General features: G+C 36.3%; 1 protein-coding gene across 2 annotated transcripts in view; it reads left to right on the forward strand.

Moving 5' to 3' along the window:
* AFAP1 (actin filament associated protein 1) overlaps positions 1-21,729 on the forward strand; it is a 1,391,048-nt gene that overhangs the window by 1,114,299 nt on the left and 255,020 nt on the right. For both annotated transcript variants that reach the window (XM_044062808.1, XM_044062809.1), the window contains exon 9: positions 6,758-6,907. In XM_044062808.1, coding sequence (XP_043918743.1) covers positions 6,758-6,907 — 150 coding nt within the window. The remainder of the gene's footprint in view (positions 1-6,757; positions 6,908-21,729) is intronic.

The following is a 21,729-nucleotide window of genomic DNA, read 5'->3' on the forward strand; positions in this document are numbered from 1 at the left end:
TGGTTAGGTACCTATGTCTTTGATAGGTACAGGTAGCGTCTAAATGTTTCATCTCTCAGGAACCTCTCAAGCTCTTGCTTACACTTATCAAGGTTCCAGAACTTCTCAGAGATTTGGGATGCATGGTTAGGTTTAAAAAGGCTCTTGAGGTCATGAGCCTAGTAGACACTTATGAAGCTATGAATTGTAGGAACATAGGCAGAGTAATGAAGAGATGAAAATTTCATACTCATGTAGTAGATAAGGAAGATATTTATAAAACACATAGTAGATGAGATGCACCTAGAAGTAGATGACACACAGACGTAATCCCAGTTCTGAGCCCTGAGGAATGCCATTAATCATCTTTTTTGCTATCTGGTTGTCAGATAGAGGTTATATCTATCAGCCAGTTTGCTATCCATCTTACAGTTTATGGGTCTACAGGGCTTACCTGGCAAAAAAAATAGTTCTGTAAAACTGCTTAAAAATTCTGCCTCATAGCTCAGGTAGCTTCCTTCCATGCACTCCCTTTGCAGCCATTGGTGTCAGTTTCTGACATCCCAAACTTGGCTCCTGTCCCAGCTATAGAGAACACTACACAAGAGAAGTGTTTGGAATCAAAAGTGCTGTTATTCCATAGAGACTCAAGAGGTTTATCACCCCCCGTCATAGGAAAAGCAAGAATGACTATCTACACCTTTGCAATGTGGGCTTTTTCTGGGGTAAAATTCTTAAATTTGATGACTGATGTGATGTAATAGCCAAGGATACAAAATTCTAAAGGAAATGTCAAGAGATTTGCAGACATGTCATGGTGTGCAGAGAGGAACTGAACATAATATAACAGCCAAACAAAAGACAGAAGCAGCAATACAAGCTTTATTTAAATATACGTGTTTAGCTTCAGTGACAGGATGCAGCTAGGAAGTGGATGACATGATGATACGGAGGAGACTGGACATCCTATGTATTCAAGAGACAAGTGGAAGGGCAATGTAGCAAAGCCACTTGGCTTGGGATCCAAATTGTACTACTCAGGAGGGGGACAGGCTAGAAATGGTGTAGGAATTGTGGTGAGAGAGAGGCTTCAGAAGGCAGCGAGTGATATCATCAGAATTAATGACAGACTCATGGCAATCAGACTCCAGTGTAATGACAGGGCAGTATTCATAATCTCAACCTATGCCGCACAACAGGGTTGTGAGGGTGGCCTAATGCTTAAGGTGTTTGCCTTACAATCACAAGGTGCAGGGTTTGAGTTTCACAAGGGATGATTGGCTAGGCTTACAATGGCTTGCAAGGGCAGTTAGCCTAGTACTAACCTGTGAACCTGTGATAGTGAGGAAAAGAGTGCATTCAGACAGCAGTTTCAGGACCTACTAGACAAAGCAGGACAACATAAATTGGTGCTGATAATGGGTGATTTAAATGCACATATTGGGACAGACAGAACAGGATAGGAGGACTGCCTGGGTCCACATGGGTGGGGCAACAGGAATAAAGAAGGAAAAGCCATTCTAGACTTCTATCTGGCAAATGGCTTGATAGTAGCCAATACATGGTTCAGAAAGAGAGACAGTCACAAGATCACATACAAGAGTAGCCAACATGCAAATCAGGTAGACTTCCTCCTAGTAAGGAAAAGGCACTGGAGTAGAATCCATGATTGCAAAGTTATCCCCAGTGAAATAGTTGGCCCACAACAGCTTCTATCTCCTCAAAACTAGAAAGTTGCTACAACAAAATTGCCAAATTCGCTACTAACTCTACTCATTCTACTCACCATTGCATCTCCCTCAATAGTCTTCAATGGCTTGAACTCCCTAATCATTTTGACTACCTCCAACTTACAACTGCCCACAAACTAATTTTTAAACCCACTGCTTGCCCTGCACTATCTAATGTCTTGTCTTTCTACACTCCTCTCAGGCCCCTAAGATCAGCCCACCAAAATCTTCTTTCAGTGCACAAACCTAAACGACCCCCTGGCCACCTACTACTTTCTTACACTATAGCAAAGACATGGAACTTGCTTCTTCCCCTGCTAAGAATCACTACAAGCCCTGAACAATTCAAATCTCTACTCCATTCTCACCTCTCCCAAAACTAGAAATGTAATTGTATACTTCCTACCTAGATCCTATTACATCCCCTTTTCAATATTCTCCCTCCTGCCCCTCTTCTTCCAACTCTTTCTTCAGCTCCCCACCCTCTACTTCTTTATCTTTTTTCCCCCTGTATAAACTCTATGTAAATACTTTTTATATCTTCAATTCCCCACTGCCTATAACGCCTTCAACTGTATATTTTACCATTTCCGTAAAATGTACCTTTCACCACAAACATAAAATGAATCTTTGTCTAACTGTTCTTTTTTTTCCTCCTCCTGGCATCTCTTCTCCTTTATTTCTTTGCACCTCCTTTTTCCTACACTTCTCCTCTGATTTACTTCATTTGCATTTCATATCTATGTGTATTTTGTTTCTGTGCTAACAATACAGTTGTATAAAAATTTTATTTTTACTTGTTTGTAAATTGTGTGTGTGCAATGTGTTTGTAATATGGAGCTTTAAGTGTGCAATGTGTTTGTAATATGGAGCTTTTCTCCCCGGACCTCCACTGAAAATGGGCTTTCGGGCCCAGTGGACATCCCCGGTTATCAAACTGGAAATTAAAATAAATAAATAAATAAACCACTAGTTGCCACAATCATCTGCAAGCAGTGGTCAGAAAAGGCTTTAAGATCAACAGAGACCAGGCTGAAGACCTGGAAGTTGACTGGAAAGAAGGTGCGGCAGTTCAAGGAATTACTCAGGGCTGTAGCACCCCAAGAAGAGGAGGAAATAGGTGGGGTTGAGCAAGAATGGCAGCGTCTAAAACAGCATGTGTTAGGACTACAGAAAAGATATGTGGCTGAGCCAGGTATGGAAATAAGGTACATAAGGAAAGCTGGTGGTGGAATGCAGTCCAGGAAGCCATCAAAAGAAAGGAGGAGTGCAGGAAGAAGTGAGTGATAGAAAAGACTGGCCAAGCTAGGGAGGACTACTGGTTGGCTAACAAAGAAGCTAAGAAAGAAGTTGCAATAGCAAAGAATAGGGCACTGGAGGCACTCTACCAACTTCTGGAAAGTGACTCATTAAGTGGCACAAAGAAACTATATCAAGTTGCAAGACAAAGACAGAAAGATAAAGATAGACACCCTTCATAAGGGATGCCAGCAACATCCTGTTCACCAGTCCACATGACATCAAAGACAGATGGAAGGAGTACGATGAATGAAGAAAAAGGGCCCATCCTAGAAGACGTAAGAACAGCACTAAGGAAAATGTAGTCAGGGAAAGCAGCAGGCTCAGATGAGGTTACAGCAGATGTGATAAAGATGTTGGATGAGATCCTGAGGGTACTCAGAGTGGTGTGGAGAGAAAGGAGTATCCCAGATGACTGGAGAATATGCATACTCGTGTCAAGTGTACAATAACAAAGGGGAGATCCACAACTATGGGCAGTACAGAGGCGTCAAACTCCTATCACATTGCATGAAAGTTCTGGAGAAGGTGATTGATAAATGGATACGCACAGTAGTAGAACGTAAGACGGGAGATGAGCAGTTCGCATTCAGAGCAGGATGTAGTACAATTGACCTAATGTTTGCAGTAAGACAGGTACTTGAGAAGAAGTTACAGATGAGGAGAAAGCCCAAATGGCATTCCTAGACTTGGGGAAAGCATATGACAAGGTCCCAAGAAAGATGATCTGGGCAGTACTACAGTAGTTTGAAGTCCCAGAAACATTGGTAGAATTAGTGCAGGCTATGTACAAGGACCCAGTGACTCAAGTATGAACAGTGTTCGGCCTCATAGAGGGGTTCCCAGTGGGAGTGGGTGTACACCAGGATTCAGCTCTGAGCCCACTGCTGTTCATAGTGGTGATGAACTACATTAGTAAACAGGTCAGAGGAGACAGATCAACAAAGTTGCTGTATCCAGATGACGTGGCATACAGGCAGACTCTGAGCAAGAACTTCAGCAAAGTATAGGAGAATGGAATGCAAAACTCAAGGCACATGGGATAAAAATAAGCACAGCTAAGACGGTGGTAATGGCAGCAAATTTGGGAAATCAGAAGAAGCTGAGAATAGAGATAGAAGGGAAGATAGTGGAACAGGTAAACAGCTTCAGGTATCTGGGAGGGGTGGTTGAGGAGAAGAGAGGTCTGAATGAAGAGGTCAAAGCTAGAATCAGAGGGGCTACAGCCAAATGGCATAGAGTGACAGGTGTATACTATGACAGAAGAATGCCAAAGAAGCTGAAAAGTAAGGTGTACAAGACAGTGGTGTGACCAGTACTACTGTATGGTACAGAAACCTGGGCAGTAAAGGCAGAATATTTGAAGAAGCTACATGTGATGGAAATGACGTGCCTGAGAAGGGTGGTAGGATGCACACTGTGGAACAGATGAACAAATGAGGACATAAGAGCAGAAGCCACAGTAGCTCCAATTGCAGAAAATATAAAAGAGAACAGATTACGGTGGTTTGGACATGTGCAGAAAAGTAGAAGACAATCTGGTGAGGAAGATTTGGGACAGACAGAAAGAAGGTTGGAGGAAGAGAGGACATCTAGCAAAGAGGTGGATGGATTGTGTGAAAGAAGATCTGTGACAGTCAGGCATGAGTGTTGAAGAAGGTATGAGTGTGAATCGAGAGAGTTGGCAACAGTTAACACGATACTCTGACCCCATGTAGAAAAAATAGGAAAAAGGGGGCTGATGATGATGTGTGGGATTCATATTTAATGGAAGGAAAATATTCTCGTGGATTAAAACATGTAGCATTTAGGGCTTAGTTGGCTTTTCAGAGCGGCAGCAAGCAGGCCCATTTCATGCACTGCATTAAACATCCTACTCATCTTGAAACTTGGTTTCTTATGTCTTACATCTTTGTCATTATTTTATGTTATGTTACTTTATTTTATTTTACATGTGTTAACCAGGTAAGTACATTGATCCTTTGACCCTTTCAGGCATGGCCTGGCTATGCAAGCATGCAGAAACAATAATCAGACAATAAACAGTTGAACTGACAAGTAAAAGTAAGCAGATAGCAACTGAATTAGACAATAAAACATTTACTATTAGTGACAGTAAGTGCTTAACAATGATATAATATATTATTATCATAGATGGGGAGGGTGGCCTAATGGTTAAGGTGTTTGCCTTACAAACACAGGGTACAGGGTTTGAATCTCACAGGGGATAATTGGCTAGGGTTGAAATGGCTCGCAAGGGCAGTTAGCCTAGTACTAATCTATGAACCTATATACAATCTGTATGACAATTACAGAAATGGAGCAGTTACAGAAGTACAGCTTTAGCTATTCCTCAAGTGTCATACCATTCTATCACAGAAAAAAATGAATACACTGGTAGAAGCAGTGCTCTTTATTTAGCTATCCAGTCCAAACCCAATTGAAATAATCACAGCTGCTTTAAGTGAGATGTTTTAGAAGCCCATGTATCCAGGGACTGTCACTGTTACTTCTCATATGAAGAACCCAGTTCTGTCTCCATTTTTTAAGTTGTGTCTTTACGTGTATGCTTTTAAATTTATGATTTGTTATTTGAGAATAAAACCATATCAACTAGCATAATCTAGGGACACAGATGAATGAGATATATTTAAAATATTCCAGTAATGTTTTCAAAGGATTAGCATTTGTCATTATTTTTTTTCTTCCACATGTTTGATGCCTGTTTTTCAGAAGATACTTAATACTTAGTCAGAATTTTAAAGACAGTAACAAAACATGTATATTTGTTATAAGGGCCTGTGGCTCAGGAGGTGGGTCTCTAATATCCTTCTTTTTTGAAATCATTATATATGTAAAGTCTTGAAAGAGCCATGTCAGAAGATGCTCTAATGATGTGTGATTCTAATACACTGTACTTAATTCATCTTCAGATGAATAGTATCTGCATAATGCAGTCTGCAATAGGATTTCTGTAACATTTCAGTAAGCAGGAACAGTCTTCAGTGATGGTTATAATATTATTGGAGTATCGTCAACTCATTTACCCCACAATGAATTGCATAGAACAAGTATGTATGCCACAGTAGTATATAGGCTATTCTGCAAAGGAATTGCACTTGCAGTTTTAAACGGTTAAGAGATGTACAGAAGATTTATGCTGGTTCAGATGTAAGCGAATGAAAGGATTACATAAATTGCATGCTGCATTGCTGACATAATATGAATTGAGGTAGTACAGCTGCAAATATGTTCTGAACAGCATTATACACTCACACACGCGCACACACACACACACACACACACACGTGCGCGCGCACACACACACACACACACACACACACACACACACACACACACACACACACACACACACACACACATACAACATCTGAAGTTGTAGCATAACATAACATGTGACCTAAATGCAATGTAAATATACCTAAAACGCTTGCCTTGCTACAGTTTTCTGCAACATTAGAGTTTCTGAGGAGCAGAAACTGATCAGATTTCAGTATTCCTAGACATGCTTGCGGTTTCATTTTGATAGCAGACCCGACATTCTTTGGAATGTTTAAAGTAAACAAGTCTGAAATTATTTATTTGGAGCTTTACTGGAGTTCAAGTAGATTATTTTATATTTTATTTATAAAATACTATCTTTTCATTGTTTTATATTTCTTCTTAAGAGATACTCAGAACAGAAAACACTTCATTGATTTCAGTAACAGTGTTTCCTCCTTTCCCAGTGAAAGTAAAGAAAAACTCGAAATCTGAACCTAAAGGGGCAGTGGCTAAAGTCACTGGAAAGAAGATCACTAAAATCATGGGCTTAGGAAAAAAGAAACCATCAACAGATGAGCAGACCTCCTCTGCTGAGGAAGACGTTCCAACATGTGGTAAGTTATCATCTGTATGGGAAAAAGATATTAGTCTCAGCAGTGCTGGTAAGCATTGCCGTGTGAACCACAATCGTAGTAACCTCGGTTTTCCATTTTACAATAATAAGCATGATAGAAATGAAATAATGCTACAGTTGCTCAAAAATCTAAAAACATTACACCTCAGAAGAAACATTTTCCTTTTGTCTGTTAAAGTTAGGCTGCATTAAAAGTTTGAGATACATTTCAATCTTTCATATTTAGTATTATGCACTTATTATTTAGAATTTATGGATCAGGTACCTTGTAGGCAGATATTTGCATCCATAGCTGGACATGAAATTGACTGCTTGTTAAAACAATGCTCTAGCAGACATAAGGGAGGTGAACTTGTAAGACATCTTCATATTTCTGGCGTCTTGTGTTCAATGTTGACCTCCAATCCAGTCTATGAGTATTACTGGTTTTCTCCCATGTCCTAAAAACATGCTGGTTGACTACCTACACTACTTTGTCGGTATATATGTTGCATTTCATCCCAACCACTGATTTGTTAGCCTGGTTGTATCTGAAAATTTTAGGGAAATGGCTTACTTTGACAGCAAGTAAATAAAATAATTAGTTGCTATAACAACATTAAAATATACATTCAAAAAAAAAGAAGAGTAGTTAACAAGAATGTGACATGAAATGAGCAATTTTTAGATCAGGGTTGTGCTTGTTTAATCCTATGAGCATATTTTACAAAACTGAGAGCTATTCTAAAGGAAGTCATGTTTTGTCATGTGTTGATAAACTTTGCAGGAAGCATTGCACAAGTTTAATTTTGCACACATTTTTTAATTATTTTTGTCTTCTTGCATTTGTTTTGATGCTGTAATTATGTTTGTTTTGTTTATTTATTTTTCTTTTATTTTCCTTTTTTGCTGACCAGGTTAGGCCTACTATACTAACAGACTTTTTTTCAGGGGATACCCGACCCAAGGTTTTTATTTATACTACTAGAAGATTGGCCAGGGCATTTGGCAACTTCACCTACTCTTGGTAGTTGGGGTAAGGATTTGTATGTTACAAACCTTGACTTCCTGTTTCCTGTCCAGGCGTGGAGGCAGCCAGGAGGAACAGAAAGAAAATATGGCTGATTCAGCTTTGGCTGAAAATGAAGTGAAGTTTGATGAAAATGTAGTTGAAATGATAGAATCACTGCCAGAAGTTTTTTTTTCTGATTCTGTGGGTGGAGAAAAAAACAGTGATATTGGAAGAAAAGGAGGTTGTAGATGTAACAGAGATGGATTCAGAGGAAAACTTTCAGAAGAGATTGTTAGAAGAAGAGACAGTTACCTCTGAGAAATGCATAATTACAATCCTCCAATCAAGGGGGTTGCGGGATGATTATTTGGGAGAAATGGTAAACAAAAGTGAACCAGAAAGTGGAGCATAAATTTCATGGAGTGACATCATGGAGAAAGTAGAAGAAGAAAAAGGAGAAGAGACTGTGCCAGAAAAAGTTCCAAAGACAAAAAGTTATGCACAAACTGTGGGAGAAGGAACAAAGAAGAAAGAATAAATAAAAGAAACAAAAAAGAAGTATACAGTATGTGTGAGCTGTAAAAAAGAAGAAAGTTTGGACAGGTATAAGTTGGACAGGTATAAGGTTTGAGACTCAGTCATAGCACCTCTGGCTGTCAAAACAAAAGAGGTAAAAGCATTCATTTTAATTAATAAAGAGACTTTTTGTAAATTGATATTTGAGACTGGCCAGGCCATGGAAAAACTTTTGGGTGTATATGAACAAAAGAAAAATAGTTATCCATGGTCAGAATATGTCTTAGGTTCATAGGTAGGTACTAGGCTATCAACCCAAGGGCCTAAGTAAGCCTAGCCAACAAAGGTCCCTGGCTTACGGCAACCCAAGAAAGTTAATTTCCTGTGCCCCTGTCGAGCAGAGCCACAGAAGTGATCCCCGGGGTGTATTTCCTATTTCCCATCCACTCATCAAGATTTTTCTTGACGAGTGTTAATGAGGAATGTTACTTGACATAGATGGGTAGCTTGTTCCAGAGTATGGGAAGTCTCTGGGACAGGAATCTATCCCTCCAGCATGTCTTGTTTATTGTGGTGACAAGGTTTAGGTCCCTAGAGCATGTAGCTTGGAGGGATTGGGATTTCTTTAGGTGTAGCATGTCCAGCAGCTCTGGGTTTGACATAGCTTTATATGTTAAAATGAGAGAAAAAAAGTACCTTCCACTGCCTAAGTGCAGCTAACAAATATGTAGAAAACTAGGTTTATATGTTAGGCATAGATCACCTCGGAGTAGGCGATATGCTACAGAGTAAAGCTGGAGTTTTTTGAGACGGTCAGTGTACGGCATCTGTTTAAAGCCAGTAATCCTGTTTCTGTGGCCTTTCCAGCTGCTGCAGATGTCTTGTGAGGTACATTCCAAAAGGGGCGTTGCACTCTATAATGGGTCTAATGAGTGTTGAGTAGAGGGGAACGATGACCTCTTTTTTCCTGGATAAGAACCCTTTTGTGATGAGGTGTGCCACGTAGAAGGATTTCCTGACTACTGTGGCAATCAAAGGAGAGACTACTGTCCACCTGGGTCCCAAGGTCTCTTCTCACACATTCGGCATTAAGAAGATTGCCACCTATGTGGTAGTTCATGGGTACAGAGTTTTTACCAAAAGGTGTCCACATCATTTGGGGACACGGGACTATGGCTCCTAGTTTGCAGTCATCTGCGAACTTCATTAACCAGAGGCCTTCTGTGTTAGCCTGTACTTCAGAGAAGTAGATACCAAACAGGAGAGGTCCCAGGACTGAACCCTGCGGTACTGCACTTGTCACTGGTTTGAAGTCAGATTTGGAGTCTGCAACTTTTACAGAGTGGGTTCTGTCAGTGAGCCAGTTAGCAACTTATCTTGTGACATAGGGATTTATACCTAGTTTAGTAAGTTTAGCTATAATTCCAGAATGGGGGATGGTGTTGAAAGCCTTGGCGAGGTCACGATAGGTTGTGTGAACCACCTTATCCTCGTCTACGACTGCCTCAAAGAAGTCGACCAGGTTCAGGACGCATGATCTGCCTTTCACAAACCCGAACTGGGTGGGGTCCAGAGTTTGGTGGTTAACAATGTCTTTGTTTATGAATTCCATGATGATACATTCCATGGCCTTACAGACCAGGCTCGTAAGGCTAATAGGGTGATAGTTCCCAGGATCAGTGGTGGCTCCCCATTTGTGGAGTGGGATAACTGTTGCTGTGCACCATTCAGTGGGCACAAAGCCTGATATGAGGCTATGATTGAACATGGTGCTTAGGTGGGGAGCCAGTTCATTCTGAAGTTCATGTAAAATGCAGCCTGGGATGTTGCCCGGTCCCATGGATGCTGTGTTTTTGGTTTTAGAGCATGCAGCCTTTACCTCCACAGATGTGATTACAGGGACTCTGCATTCTGGGCCCTTTAAGGGGTGAGAGGGGGATAAAGTTAGCACTGAGCCAATCTGCCAGAATGTTGGCAATATCAGTTGGTTCTGTAATTTTCATGCCATTGTGCTGTAACTCAGAGCAGATCTGGGTGTTGCCATTGAGATTCTTGACATAGCTGTGGAATGCTTTGTGGTTGTCCTTAGAATCAGTGGCAATCTCCTTTTTGTAGCTATCTTTGGTTTTTACAGACAAACAAAAAAAATAATAAAAAAGAAGAATGATCCCATTTAGAAATGAAGTTGAAGCAAAATAACTGAAAGAACATTTGTTAACTATTTGTAAAGAAGTATTGGACACAACAAAAATATATGATGAAAGAGGACTATGAACTGGGGGATGGGAATGTGGAGTAATAATGAAAATGGAAAATGATAATGTTATGCACGTACCTAGTATTATTGATGTTCATGGTAATAGGAGTTTTGTGAAATACAGGGCTCAACTAAAAACTTGTTATTTTTGTGGAAAAATGATCATTTAATCAATGAATGTAATAAAAAGATGTTATTTATGTGGTAAAACAGGGCAAATGCAAAAAATGTGATTTAAAGTAGAAAAAATGTGGCAATACTGGTCATTCATGGCTAGAATGTGAAATGAATGTGCAAGAAAATGAAAATGAAGTTATACAGAAGAAAGGGATAGAATGTGTTATACAAGAAAATGTATAAAAGGATGTGACTAATAAAGAGGTTGTACACGAAGTTAAAGAAAGTAACAAGGAAAAGAAACAGAGGAGACAAGTGAGGAAGAAGCTGATTGGTGCACAGTAAGAAATAAAAAAAAATTGATAGGGAAAAGAGTTAAAGAAAGGAAAAGAAAATTCAAAAACATAATTCTTAGGGAAAATTGGAAAGGGATAAAAGTTTTATTATACTAACTGTTCTTAAGAGCTGAAAATATTAGCTTTAAATGTGAACAGTATGAACAATCTTAAAAGGAGAATAGGTATATTACAATGGTGTGCTGCAGTAGATGCACATATTATTGTTTTAGAAGATATCAGATTATTAACAGAGGAGGTAGTTTGGAACATGGGGAAAGAAACATGCTCAGGTATATGTATATTATGCCAAGAAAGCATTAAAATATTAGATGTAACCATAGTGGAACTAGGCTGAACTAAGATAATAGACGTGAGATGGAAAAAACATGTTTATAGAATTATAGTTTTATATACATATGTAACAAAAAAGAGAGAGAACTGATGCTTAAAAATATTCTTGAATATGTTTGTGTAAATGTGGACATTATAGTGGTGGGTGATTTTACTTGTAATTTAAGGAAAAGTAAGAGCAATTGCAATGTTAAAATGGCTAAAGAAATTATGAGAAGTGGAAAGTTAAGTGTATGGGACAGTAAGCACAGGACCTATAACAGGAATGAAATTAGGACAGAAATTGATGATTTTTTTAATATCTGATAGTTTTAAAGTTATAAAAAAAGGAATTAATTATGCTGGATTTTCAGATCATGTCACAATATGGGTTACAGTACAGGAACATGAAAAATATATATGAATAGGAAAAGGAACAAAGAGAAGTAATGAAAACAAATTAGATTTAAAAGAGAAAAAAAGGACTTGTGGAATTATGGAAAACTCATACGACTTTGGGGGAGTCTTATGAGACTAGGACTGCTTGGTGGCTTAATTTTAAAGAAAAATATAAAAAAGTATTTTTAGAGTGTATAAGGAAGAAAAGAAAAAAGATATAAGATATTAAGTCAAGAAACATTTAGAGACTTATTAGAGAAGAAAAATTCCTTTTATGAAAAAGAAAGAGAAATATGTAAAATGAATTAAATTAAAATTAACATCTTGTTATATAAGCAAACATATTGTTTACAAGGAAAGAAAGAAGAGGTAGCCCCACATCTGAGTAACTAATAAAAAAAGGAAAAATAATAAGAGAATTAAAAAATAAGGTAAGAAAATAAGACAGCAAGAAGGAATATATGAAATAATTAAAGACTATGTATTGAGAATATTTGTTAAAAGAGAAGAAAACAGAACAAATTTATAAAGGTGAAAAATTAAATAAGGAAGATAATGAGTATTTAGAACAAAAAAAATGAAAGAATTGAATGAAATTCTAAAATATATTAACATGAATTATGCAACAGGACTGGACAGAATTGAATATGGTATGTATAAATTAATGAAAGAGTGGCAGAAATAATTTTTATGGAAGTTGTGAATGAATGGTTAGAAAATGGAATTAAAGAGAAAGCAATATGTACAGGAGTTATAAAATTTATATTTAAAAAAGGAAATAAAGAAGAGATAAAAAATTAGAGACCTATAACATTGAATAATACAGATTATAATTTTTTATGAGAATAATAAAAAGGTTACAGAAAAAAATGGCTAGAATATATGACCAAAATGTATTTGGAAGAAAAGGAAAAGGAAGTCAAGAGTTATTATGGATAATAAAAGAATAATTGATGATATCATAAATAAAAATGTAGAAGCAAAGGTTATGATCGGGGATATAAGTAAAGGTTATGATAATATTCAATATAAATCATTATGGGGAATTTTGCAGGCATAAAATATAAGCATAATATTACAGGTAATAAAATCTGTTTATGAAAGGAACTATGTGAAACTAAATGAAAATTGCTGGCTTGGGCAAGAAATAAAAATAGAATGTAGAATAAAGCAGGACTTCCCAGTAGTGTAATTTTCTCATTAGTTATGAATATAAACCTGAAGGAAATTAATAAAATGACAAATACTACTGGATACAAAATGATGAATGAAGTATGTGGATGATATTGTATTAATTGTTAAAGTATGGATGGAAAAAGTAAATAAAAAATGAAGTATAAATTTAAATATATATATATTGGTTTAAGTATAAATAAGGAGAAAAGTAAAGGCTTTGGTTTTGAAGGTATGATAGGAGGGGTTGCTTTCAATGAAAAATATATAGATATGTTAGGAATAACATTTGGAAGGAATGAATACAGACAACAACAATGGGATAATGTACTCAAAGTAGTAAAGGATATGACTAATTTTTGGAAATCATATAGATTTTCATATACAAAAAAGCACACTTGTTGAACACCATGGTAATAGGAAAAATTGCCTATGTTGCTGCCATCTGTATAATTCCTATTAAGTATGAAAAGGAATTAATGATGATTATATTATCTTTTATATGGGGCTCTAGACTGAATCCAGTCAAAAGAGGGATTCTGTACATGAAAGAAGATCAAATAGGTTTGGATTTAATAAGCCCAATAGTACGTACATCATCTTTAATTTTATATAAGGTATTAAAAGGAATTATAAAGAAAAATAAAAACTTGATAGACATGATACTATATTATAAATACAAAGAATTGTGGGAAGGAAAGAAAGTTAAAAATAAGTAAAAACATTGTTTATGAAGAAATGAAAGAGTGCCAAAACTAAATTGTCTTATGGAAAATAAAAAAGAATATATGTGAGAAAATTAGAAAGGAATGGTACTTAAGTATTATGAAAGCATTTTATTGTATTGATCCATGTAAAGATTTAGAAATAGATAAGAAAAAGCCATAATGATGAGATATAATAAATATAAAAAGAGTAAAGAATGTAATTATTTTTTATGGAGATTGTCTATTAGAAAATTGCCAGTTAAGGCAAATATGCCATATAAAAAAACAGATATAATATGTAATAAATGTGGAGAGTTTGAGACTACTGAGCATGTGTTTTTGAAATGTGAAAGAGTTAATAATGTGTGGAATGAAATATGTAAAGATAATAGAGTGAAAATTTGTTAAAATCTGAACAAATAAATATGGACATAATAGCATTTGGTTATTATGGTGCATGTAACAGGAAGAAGTGAAGAAAATGGACAGAGTAATATTTTATGCTTCATGGACTATAAGGAACAAGAGACTAATTGAAATTTAATACAATGGAAAATGGACTTTGACAAAGAGTTTGGAAAAATAATGTTTTGGTTGTGGATAAGGGTGGGGGAAATGCTTAAATTGAAGTTTACAATGTATGGAGATTTGTAAATAGATGTAAATAATGTAAATATAAAAATATGTAAATAATATGTAATGTATATATCAATAAAAAAGCCTACTCTTTGATGAAGGAGGATGCATTTGAGTGTGGCATGTCTTACTTCCTGTTTCCATTCCAGGTGTGTAGGCAGTCCAGAGAAATAGGAGGAAGAATAGCAACTGTTAGCCTACAACAAAAAGCAACAGTAGAGGAATAGTTGAATAAGGACATGGTACAGCCTGAATTGGAAAAAACGAATGAAATGGAGGTACAGGATTCATTCATACTGGAGGAGAAGGACAAAACTGAGCAGAGGAATGATCCCAAGAGTATAGTAGAAGATGGAATGGATTTGGAAGACTTGTTTCAGAAAACATTGTTTGAGGGTAACATGGAGGTCCAGTAGGAATTTATTAGTACAACCCTCCAATCTGGAGGGTTGCGAGATGTACATTTAAAACAACTTATTAATCAAAGTGATCTGTAGAGTGAGGTAGCAGTATCCTGGTGCAAAATAATGGAAAGAATCCAAGAAGATGAGGCTGTAGAAGTAACAACAGGAAAGAAATCCTATGCACAAACAGTAAAGGAGGGAGAAAAAGGGGTTGAGGAGGTGAAAGAAACAAAGAAGATGTATATTGTAAGAGTAAGCAGTAAAAAAGAAAAAGGATTGGACAGGTTTGATGTGTGACTCTGTGATCGCACCATTAGGTGTTTCATTCTTATTAATAAAGAGTCATTTTGTGATGTATTCTATGAAACTGATCAGTCCGTGAAAGACATTTTAGGAAAATATGGACAAAAAAGAACAGTAAACCATGGTCAGAGTGTGTGATACAATTTTTCCAAAGAGAAACAAACAAACAAAAAAGAATAATGGTTCACTTTAGATCTGAAATTGGGGCCAAAGACTTGAAAGAACATTTAGGGACTCGGTGTAAAGATGTTATGGACACAACAAAGATCCATGAGGAAAGAGGTTTATGGACTGGGGAATGGAAATGTGGGGTAATATTAAAATGGAAAATGATAGTGTGATACATATTACTAGTGTAATTAATGTAAATGGTAATAGAGGTTTTGTGAAATATAGAGGACAGTGTAAAATGTGTTATTTTTGCAGAAAAGATAATCATTTAATTAGCAAATGTGATAAACAGAAATGTTTTATATGGGGTAAAGCAGGACATGAAGCAAAAAATGTGATTTGAACAGTAAGAAATGTGGGAATACTGGACATACATGGTTAGAGTGTGAAAAAGATGTACAATTTATAGAAAAAGAAGTCGCACAAAACCTAGTCCAGGACAAAAGTACAGGGAAAGAACAAGAAAAAATAATGACATTATACTAAATGCAAAAAAAGGGGATTAAGAAAGGGACTAAGCTATATTTGATACAAGTGAAGACGAATATGTGAATTGGCAAGGAGTGAGATGAAAGAAAAATTCTATAGGGAAAAGAGTGAAAGAAAGAAAAAGAAAATTAAAAAAATACAAAAGAAAACAAAAAAAGGTAAATGATAAAGATATCATACTCACTTAATTTAAAAGCTGTAGATTCTAGCTTTGAATGGTGTGCTTTAATAGATGCTTAAATAATTACACTAGAGGATATAAGATTATTAACTGAGAAAGAAAGGTCACAAACAGAAAAGCTATGGTCCAGTTATTTTTAACCTAGGAAAAGATGCATGTTCAGGGATATGTATATTATATCAAGTAAATATTGAAATACTAGACATTACTATAGTTGACTTATGATGACACTATTAGACTTGAGATGGAAATCACATGTTTATAGGATTATTACTATTTATGCATATGTTATAAAGAAATGTTATAAAAAACTTTAATTATGTTTGTGTGAATATGAACATAATATTGGTGGGAGATTTTAACTGTAATTTAAGAACTTGTAAGAAAAATAGTAAATGAAAGGATATATATACGGGACAGTAAACATTGGACTTATTAAGACTGAAATTGAGTACTTTCTAGAATCAGATAGTTTAAAAATTTTACAAAAAGGAATAAAAAGACAGGGTTTTCAGACCATGTAGCTATATGGATAAAAGTACACAAGAAGGAAGAATACATAAGACTAGGTCAAGGAATTAAGAGACTGAATGAAAAAGAATTAAAACTAGATGAAATGAACTAAATAAGCAAGTTATCGAAATATCATATAGTTATGAGAATATTTTGCGAAAATTGGACAAGTTGGGGAAAGTTTTAAAGAAAAATATAAAAAATATTTCTTGGAATGCCTAGAAAATAAGACAAAGAAAGAAAAAATAAAATATGAAATATTAAGTCAAGAAATATTTAGAGAGTTAATAAAGAATAAGAAAACCTTTCATGAAAAAGAAAAAGAAATATATAAAATAAATCAAGAAAAAATTAATAATTTGTTATATAAACAAATATATTGTTTGCAAAAGTAAAAAGAAGTAGCACCTTATTTAAATAAATTAGTGAAAAAAATAAAAAAATAATAAGAGACTTAAAAAATAAGGAAGGAAATAAAGTAATAATGTAAGAAGGAATATGTGAAGTAAAGAATATATAGTACAATCTTTTGTCAAAAGAGAAACAAAATGGACTCAAAAATGTGAAGTCAGTAAGTTAAATAAAGATGATAATGAATGTTTGGAACAAAATGTTAGTGTGAAAGAGTCATGGGCGCCGGAACCGTAGAGCGAGGGGGGAGGGGAGCCCCCCCCACTTTTGCAGATGCCAACTGTGTTACTTCTTTAAGTATTTAATTTTCGCGCCGATGACATCAGCTCGTGGCACATGCATTTCTGGGCTTTTGCAAGCGGGAACAGACAGTTTTAATGTAATCAGCTGCTGGTTCAGAAGGAGAGTCTGGAGTGGGATTTACCTGCTGCTGCTGCCGCTTAGGAGAGTCTGGAGTGGGATTTAGCTGCTGGTGCTGGTTCGGAAGCGGAGTCTGTACGGGGATATTTCAAGAGTCAGTAAGGTAGGTGTGTTTGTGTGTGTGCGCGCGCGTGTGCTTATGTCAGCTTAAAATGAACAAAGAATGTAACTAATACATAAAAGTAAAAAGGAAATACTTTTAAAAAATAAAAGAACTAAGACTTATTGCTCTATTGTATCTCTTGCATTTCTAACTCCTCTCTTCAGCGATTTAAGCCATTATGATCTTTAAGTACTTCATAATTTTTGTAATACATTTATATAACTGACAGACAAAAAATTCAATGTACAAAGGCTCCGGCCTCTCACTTTGTATATTAATTTTAGCTTGTGGTTAGTTACAACAAACAGTGAATATAAGTAGATTGCCACACCAAAGCCTGTGATTCAACTGCAAGCAGACAGATATGTGAGTTAACTACTTGGCTTGGACTGAGCAATAGTCACTACTTTCAGCCATTTAGCTATCTTTTATTTTGTCTGATTTTGTGGCATCATAGAACATTGAGGATTACAATCACTAATGGCATTTGTTGCAGTTTTACACTTTTTCTGTTCCTCAGAAATTTTGTTTTAACCCAATGTCATCTTACTGCTGCAAATTTTAAGGAAGTCCTACAGGTATTTTTAGGGCCCATAATCAGGGATTTTACATCTGATTACTTTCAACATTGTCCATGTCTCTTGAAACAAGAGTCTAAAAACTGTCATAGAGACAAAGTAAATATTAAGTCCATCTAGGAAATACTTGCAGGACACATGAATAAGTAATTAATCCTCAGGTTAATTTAAATTTTAACACAATACTAAGGAATGCAGTCTTGATCTGTTATGTAATGCCCTATAGGAAGATAACCTAATGTGAATATTGCCTAAAGTCTCTAGCCACCATCACTTGTGAATTTACGCCTCACATTTTTGTTCTGTTCTGAATAGGGCAGTTTTGTCATTATTGGTGCATGCATTTTGCTTCATTGCCTACTGGAAAAATGTTCAAACAATAAATTTAAAATGCAGTTGTGTGTGGAAGTAGACCTTTATGATGGAAATGTTCTGAATAGGGCAGTTTAGCTATAGGCGCTGGAACCACAGGGCGAGGGGGAGGAGGACTCGTGCACATGTCGCACACTAATTTAAACACAAAAGTGCACGGAAAGCACTTCTTGGTGATAAGGCTCCTAAGTGTTAGCCCCTTGGATAACTGTTTACTTCTAAGGCTCCAGTTCTGGAGTAAGTCAGTGATTTTTCATTATGTTATTCTTATGCAGTAAGTGATGGCCGTTTATTTTATCCAGTAGCTCTGAAGTGATAGTGATGGCCGTTTAGTGTTAGCTCCATTTATTTGATTCAGCAGGTCTGAAGTGATATTTCTGGCTCCGTTTATTTTATGCAGTAGCTGTGAAGTGATAGTGATGGCCGTTTAATGCTATCTCCATTTATTTTATGCAGTAGCTAGATAGCTTACTTTGCCATTGGCCTAAATCTTTCTTTATCCCACTATATTCTGTAAAGTATCTGGAATTTCCCTCAATACCTTAATCAAACCAGTCACAAAATGTTACACAGATTGTTACAGATTTGATTGTAGTAATGTTAGTGTACCCATTGCATTTTTAATTCTGTATTTCAAATATACAGAATAGAAAACATAGCAAGTAACAATACATGAGGTTACTGTATGAGGAATTGCTGGCTGTTCCCATGGTGGTGTTGTGAGAACAGTGTGAAATTTGGTGAAATATTTGAGGCATTGTTTATAATGATATTTACAAATTGTCATCAAGGTTTCAAAACATTTACAGTCAGTTATTTTGGCATTAGAATGGGCTCTGACATTGGGTACCACTTGAGTTGTTGATGACTGTTTCTAGAGGCCATTTGCACATAATTACAAGAGTAATGCTTTGACCAAGGATGTATTTAAGTTGTTTAATGCCTGGAATAATTTATGTGCTACAGTTTGTAGGTACGATGCTATTGGATTTATATCAAAAAGGGGTGTAGCTCCAAAGTGATAGTGATAGCCATTTAGTGCTACTTCCATTTATTTTATGCAGTAGCTCCAAAGCAATATTTCTTGTGTGTAGCTCCAAAGTGATATTTCGTGTATGTGTGTGTGTGTGTGTGTGTGTGTGTGTATGTGTAGTTGGGCTCAAACCCTGTACCTTAGGTACAGGGTCCTGCATTTTCTACTCTTACCACCAGATGTGATTCAGGGAGTTTGGCTCATACTTTTGGTCTGTTCCTCTTAAGATTTGTGGCTTTCTGGCAAATCATAATGAACGCCCTTTAAGTTTCAGTCTTACCACCTTTTTATTTGGAAACACACAGTAACACAAAACACTATTTTAGCAGCTTTCTAAGATTATACAAGCAATATTTAAATGTGTCCCTGGTTTTAGCCCTTTGCCCCCCACAAATAAATGTTGGCTTTTTCCGGATTTTTTCTGCTGCGAAATTGAGAGATTTAGTTGTGTCAAGTGGATGGTGCAGTGGTAGTATTGTTGCCTCACAGCATGAGGTTATGTGGTTTGATTCTTGGCTGGGGTGCCTTCTGTGTGGAGTCTGTATGTCCTCCCTGTATTTTGGTGGGTTCCCTCTGGGTACTCTGGTTTCCTCCCATGTTACAAAGACATGCATCTAGAGCATTTCTCCCTGGGCCGCTGCCCTCTGCCGAAAATTGGCTTTCTTCCAAGTCTGACTTTCCTGGTAAAAAATGTTAAATAAATAAAAATTTTTACAAGGAGCTAAGAGCTTCAGGGGAAGACAAGTTTAGCGCTGCGTATTCCAAGACTGTTTGCATTGTTAGCAGAACAGGTAGTAGCTTACTTTTGATGCAGAAGGCTGTGGGTTCTACTCCCACAGTAAGCAGGTCGCTGATACTGTACTATGTTGTATTTTAAAGGGAGTGGATGCTACAGTCTTGTGAATGTCCTCCTTTGGAGGAGTTACCTAGTAACTATGAACCTGTTATCAGTTTGTCATCCATTCCCTATTGCAATATTATTAGCTTATCTTTTTTAATATAATATAGGCAATTTATTCTTCAAGGGCAACAGCCAATTTATTTTTAGATGAAATAATGAAATATAGTTGTTTCCTAGCAGCAAACTCTAAATGTGGAATTATTTAGATGACTTACTTTTGCAGACATTTTGCATATTTACTGATATTGGTGCATTATGACAATTTTAAGTTGCCTTTTATGGTTGAAATTTTCTAAAATGGGTAGTTTTGTTTTGTCATTATTGGTTCATATATTTTGTTTCTTTGCTTACTGGAAGACTGTTCAAAACTACAGATTTAAAACACATTCTAACAACTGGTGCTGTATTATACAAGAAGTATAATTTAATACAATCAGGAATGTATGCATGGCCCTAAAAATGTGTTTGAAAACATCCCAGAGGAAAGTGTGAAAGGCTCAAAATCATGGGCAAATTTTAAGCTTTACTCTTGTTACCAAAGCAATGGATGAAGGTAAAACAGTTCACACCGCATTACCTTGACCTGGCCAAGCCTTTTGACACAATCCCCTACTCAGGTGTAATACAAAATAATGAATAATGTAGGAGCAAACACTTACATCACCAGCTGCATTGCCAACTTGGCTAACAGGATGCAGGAAATCAAAACAGGGGAAGAGACCAATCACCAATGGAGTCTCCCAGGGTTCGGTGCTGAGACTTTTTCTGTTTGGTATTTACTTCTCAAAAGTAAAAGGAAATACCAAAGAGCTTTGGCCAGCTAAGTTTGAGATGACTGCAAGCCAGGAGAAGTTATTGCATCCCCAAATTACTTAACATTATGCAGTGTATTTGGTTTTTTTCTTATGCAGTCAATGTGCATGGCCGTTTTTATTTAATATTTACCAAGTATGCTTTCAAGTGATGCATTTTGTGATGGCCTTTGCTTTAAGTGTTAGTGGACTCAACATGTACTTTTCATTATGTTATTCTTATGCAGTAAGTGATGGCCGTTTATTTTATCCAGTAGCTCCGAAGTGATAGTGATGGCCGTTTAGTGTTAGCTCCATTTATTTTATTCAGCAGGTCTGAAGTGATATTTCTGGCTCCGTTTATTTTATGCAGTAGCTGTGAAGTGATAGTGATGGCCGTTTAATGCTATCTCCATTTATTTTATGCAGTAGCTAGATAGCTTACTTTGCCATTGGCCTAAATCTTTCTTTATCCCACTATATTCTGTAAAGTATCTGGAATTTCCCTCAATACCTTAATCAAACCAGTCACAAAATGTTACACAGATTGTTACAGATTTGATTGTAGTAATGTTAGTGTACCCATTGCATTTTTAATTCTGTATTTCAAATATACAGAATGGAAAACATAGCAAGTAACAATACATGAGGTTACTGTATGAGGAATT

This window comes from Protopterus annectens, chromosome 2.part1 (assembly GCF_019279795.1).
Source record: "Protopterus annectens isolate FY-2018-M chromosome 2.part1, PAN1.0, whole genome shotgun sequence".
NCBI lineage: Eukaryota > Metazoa > Chordata > Ceratodontiformes > Protopteridae > Protopterus > Protopterus annectens.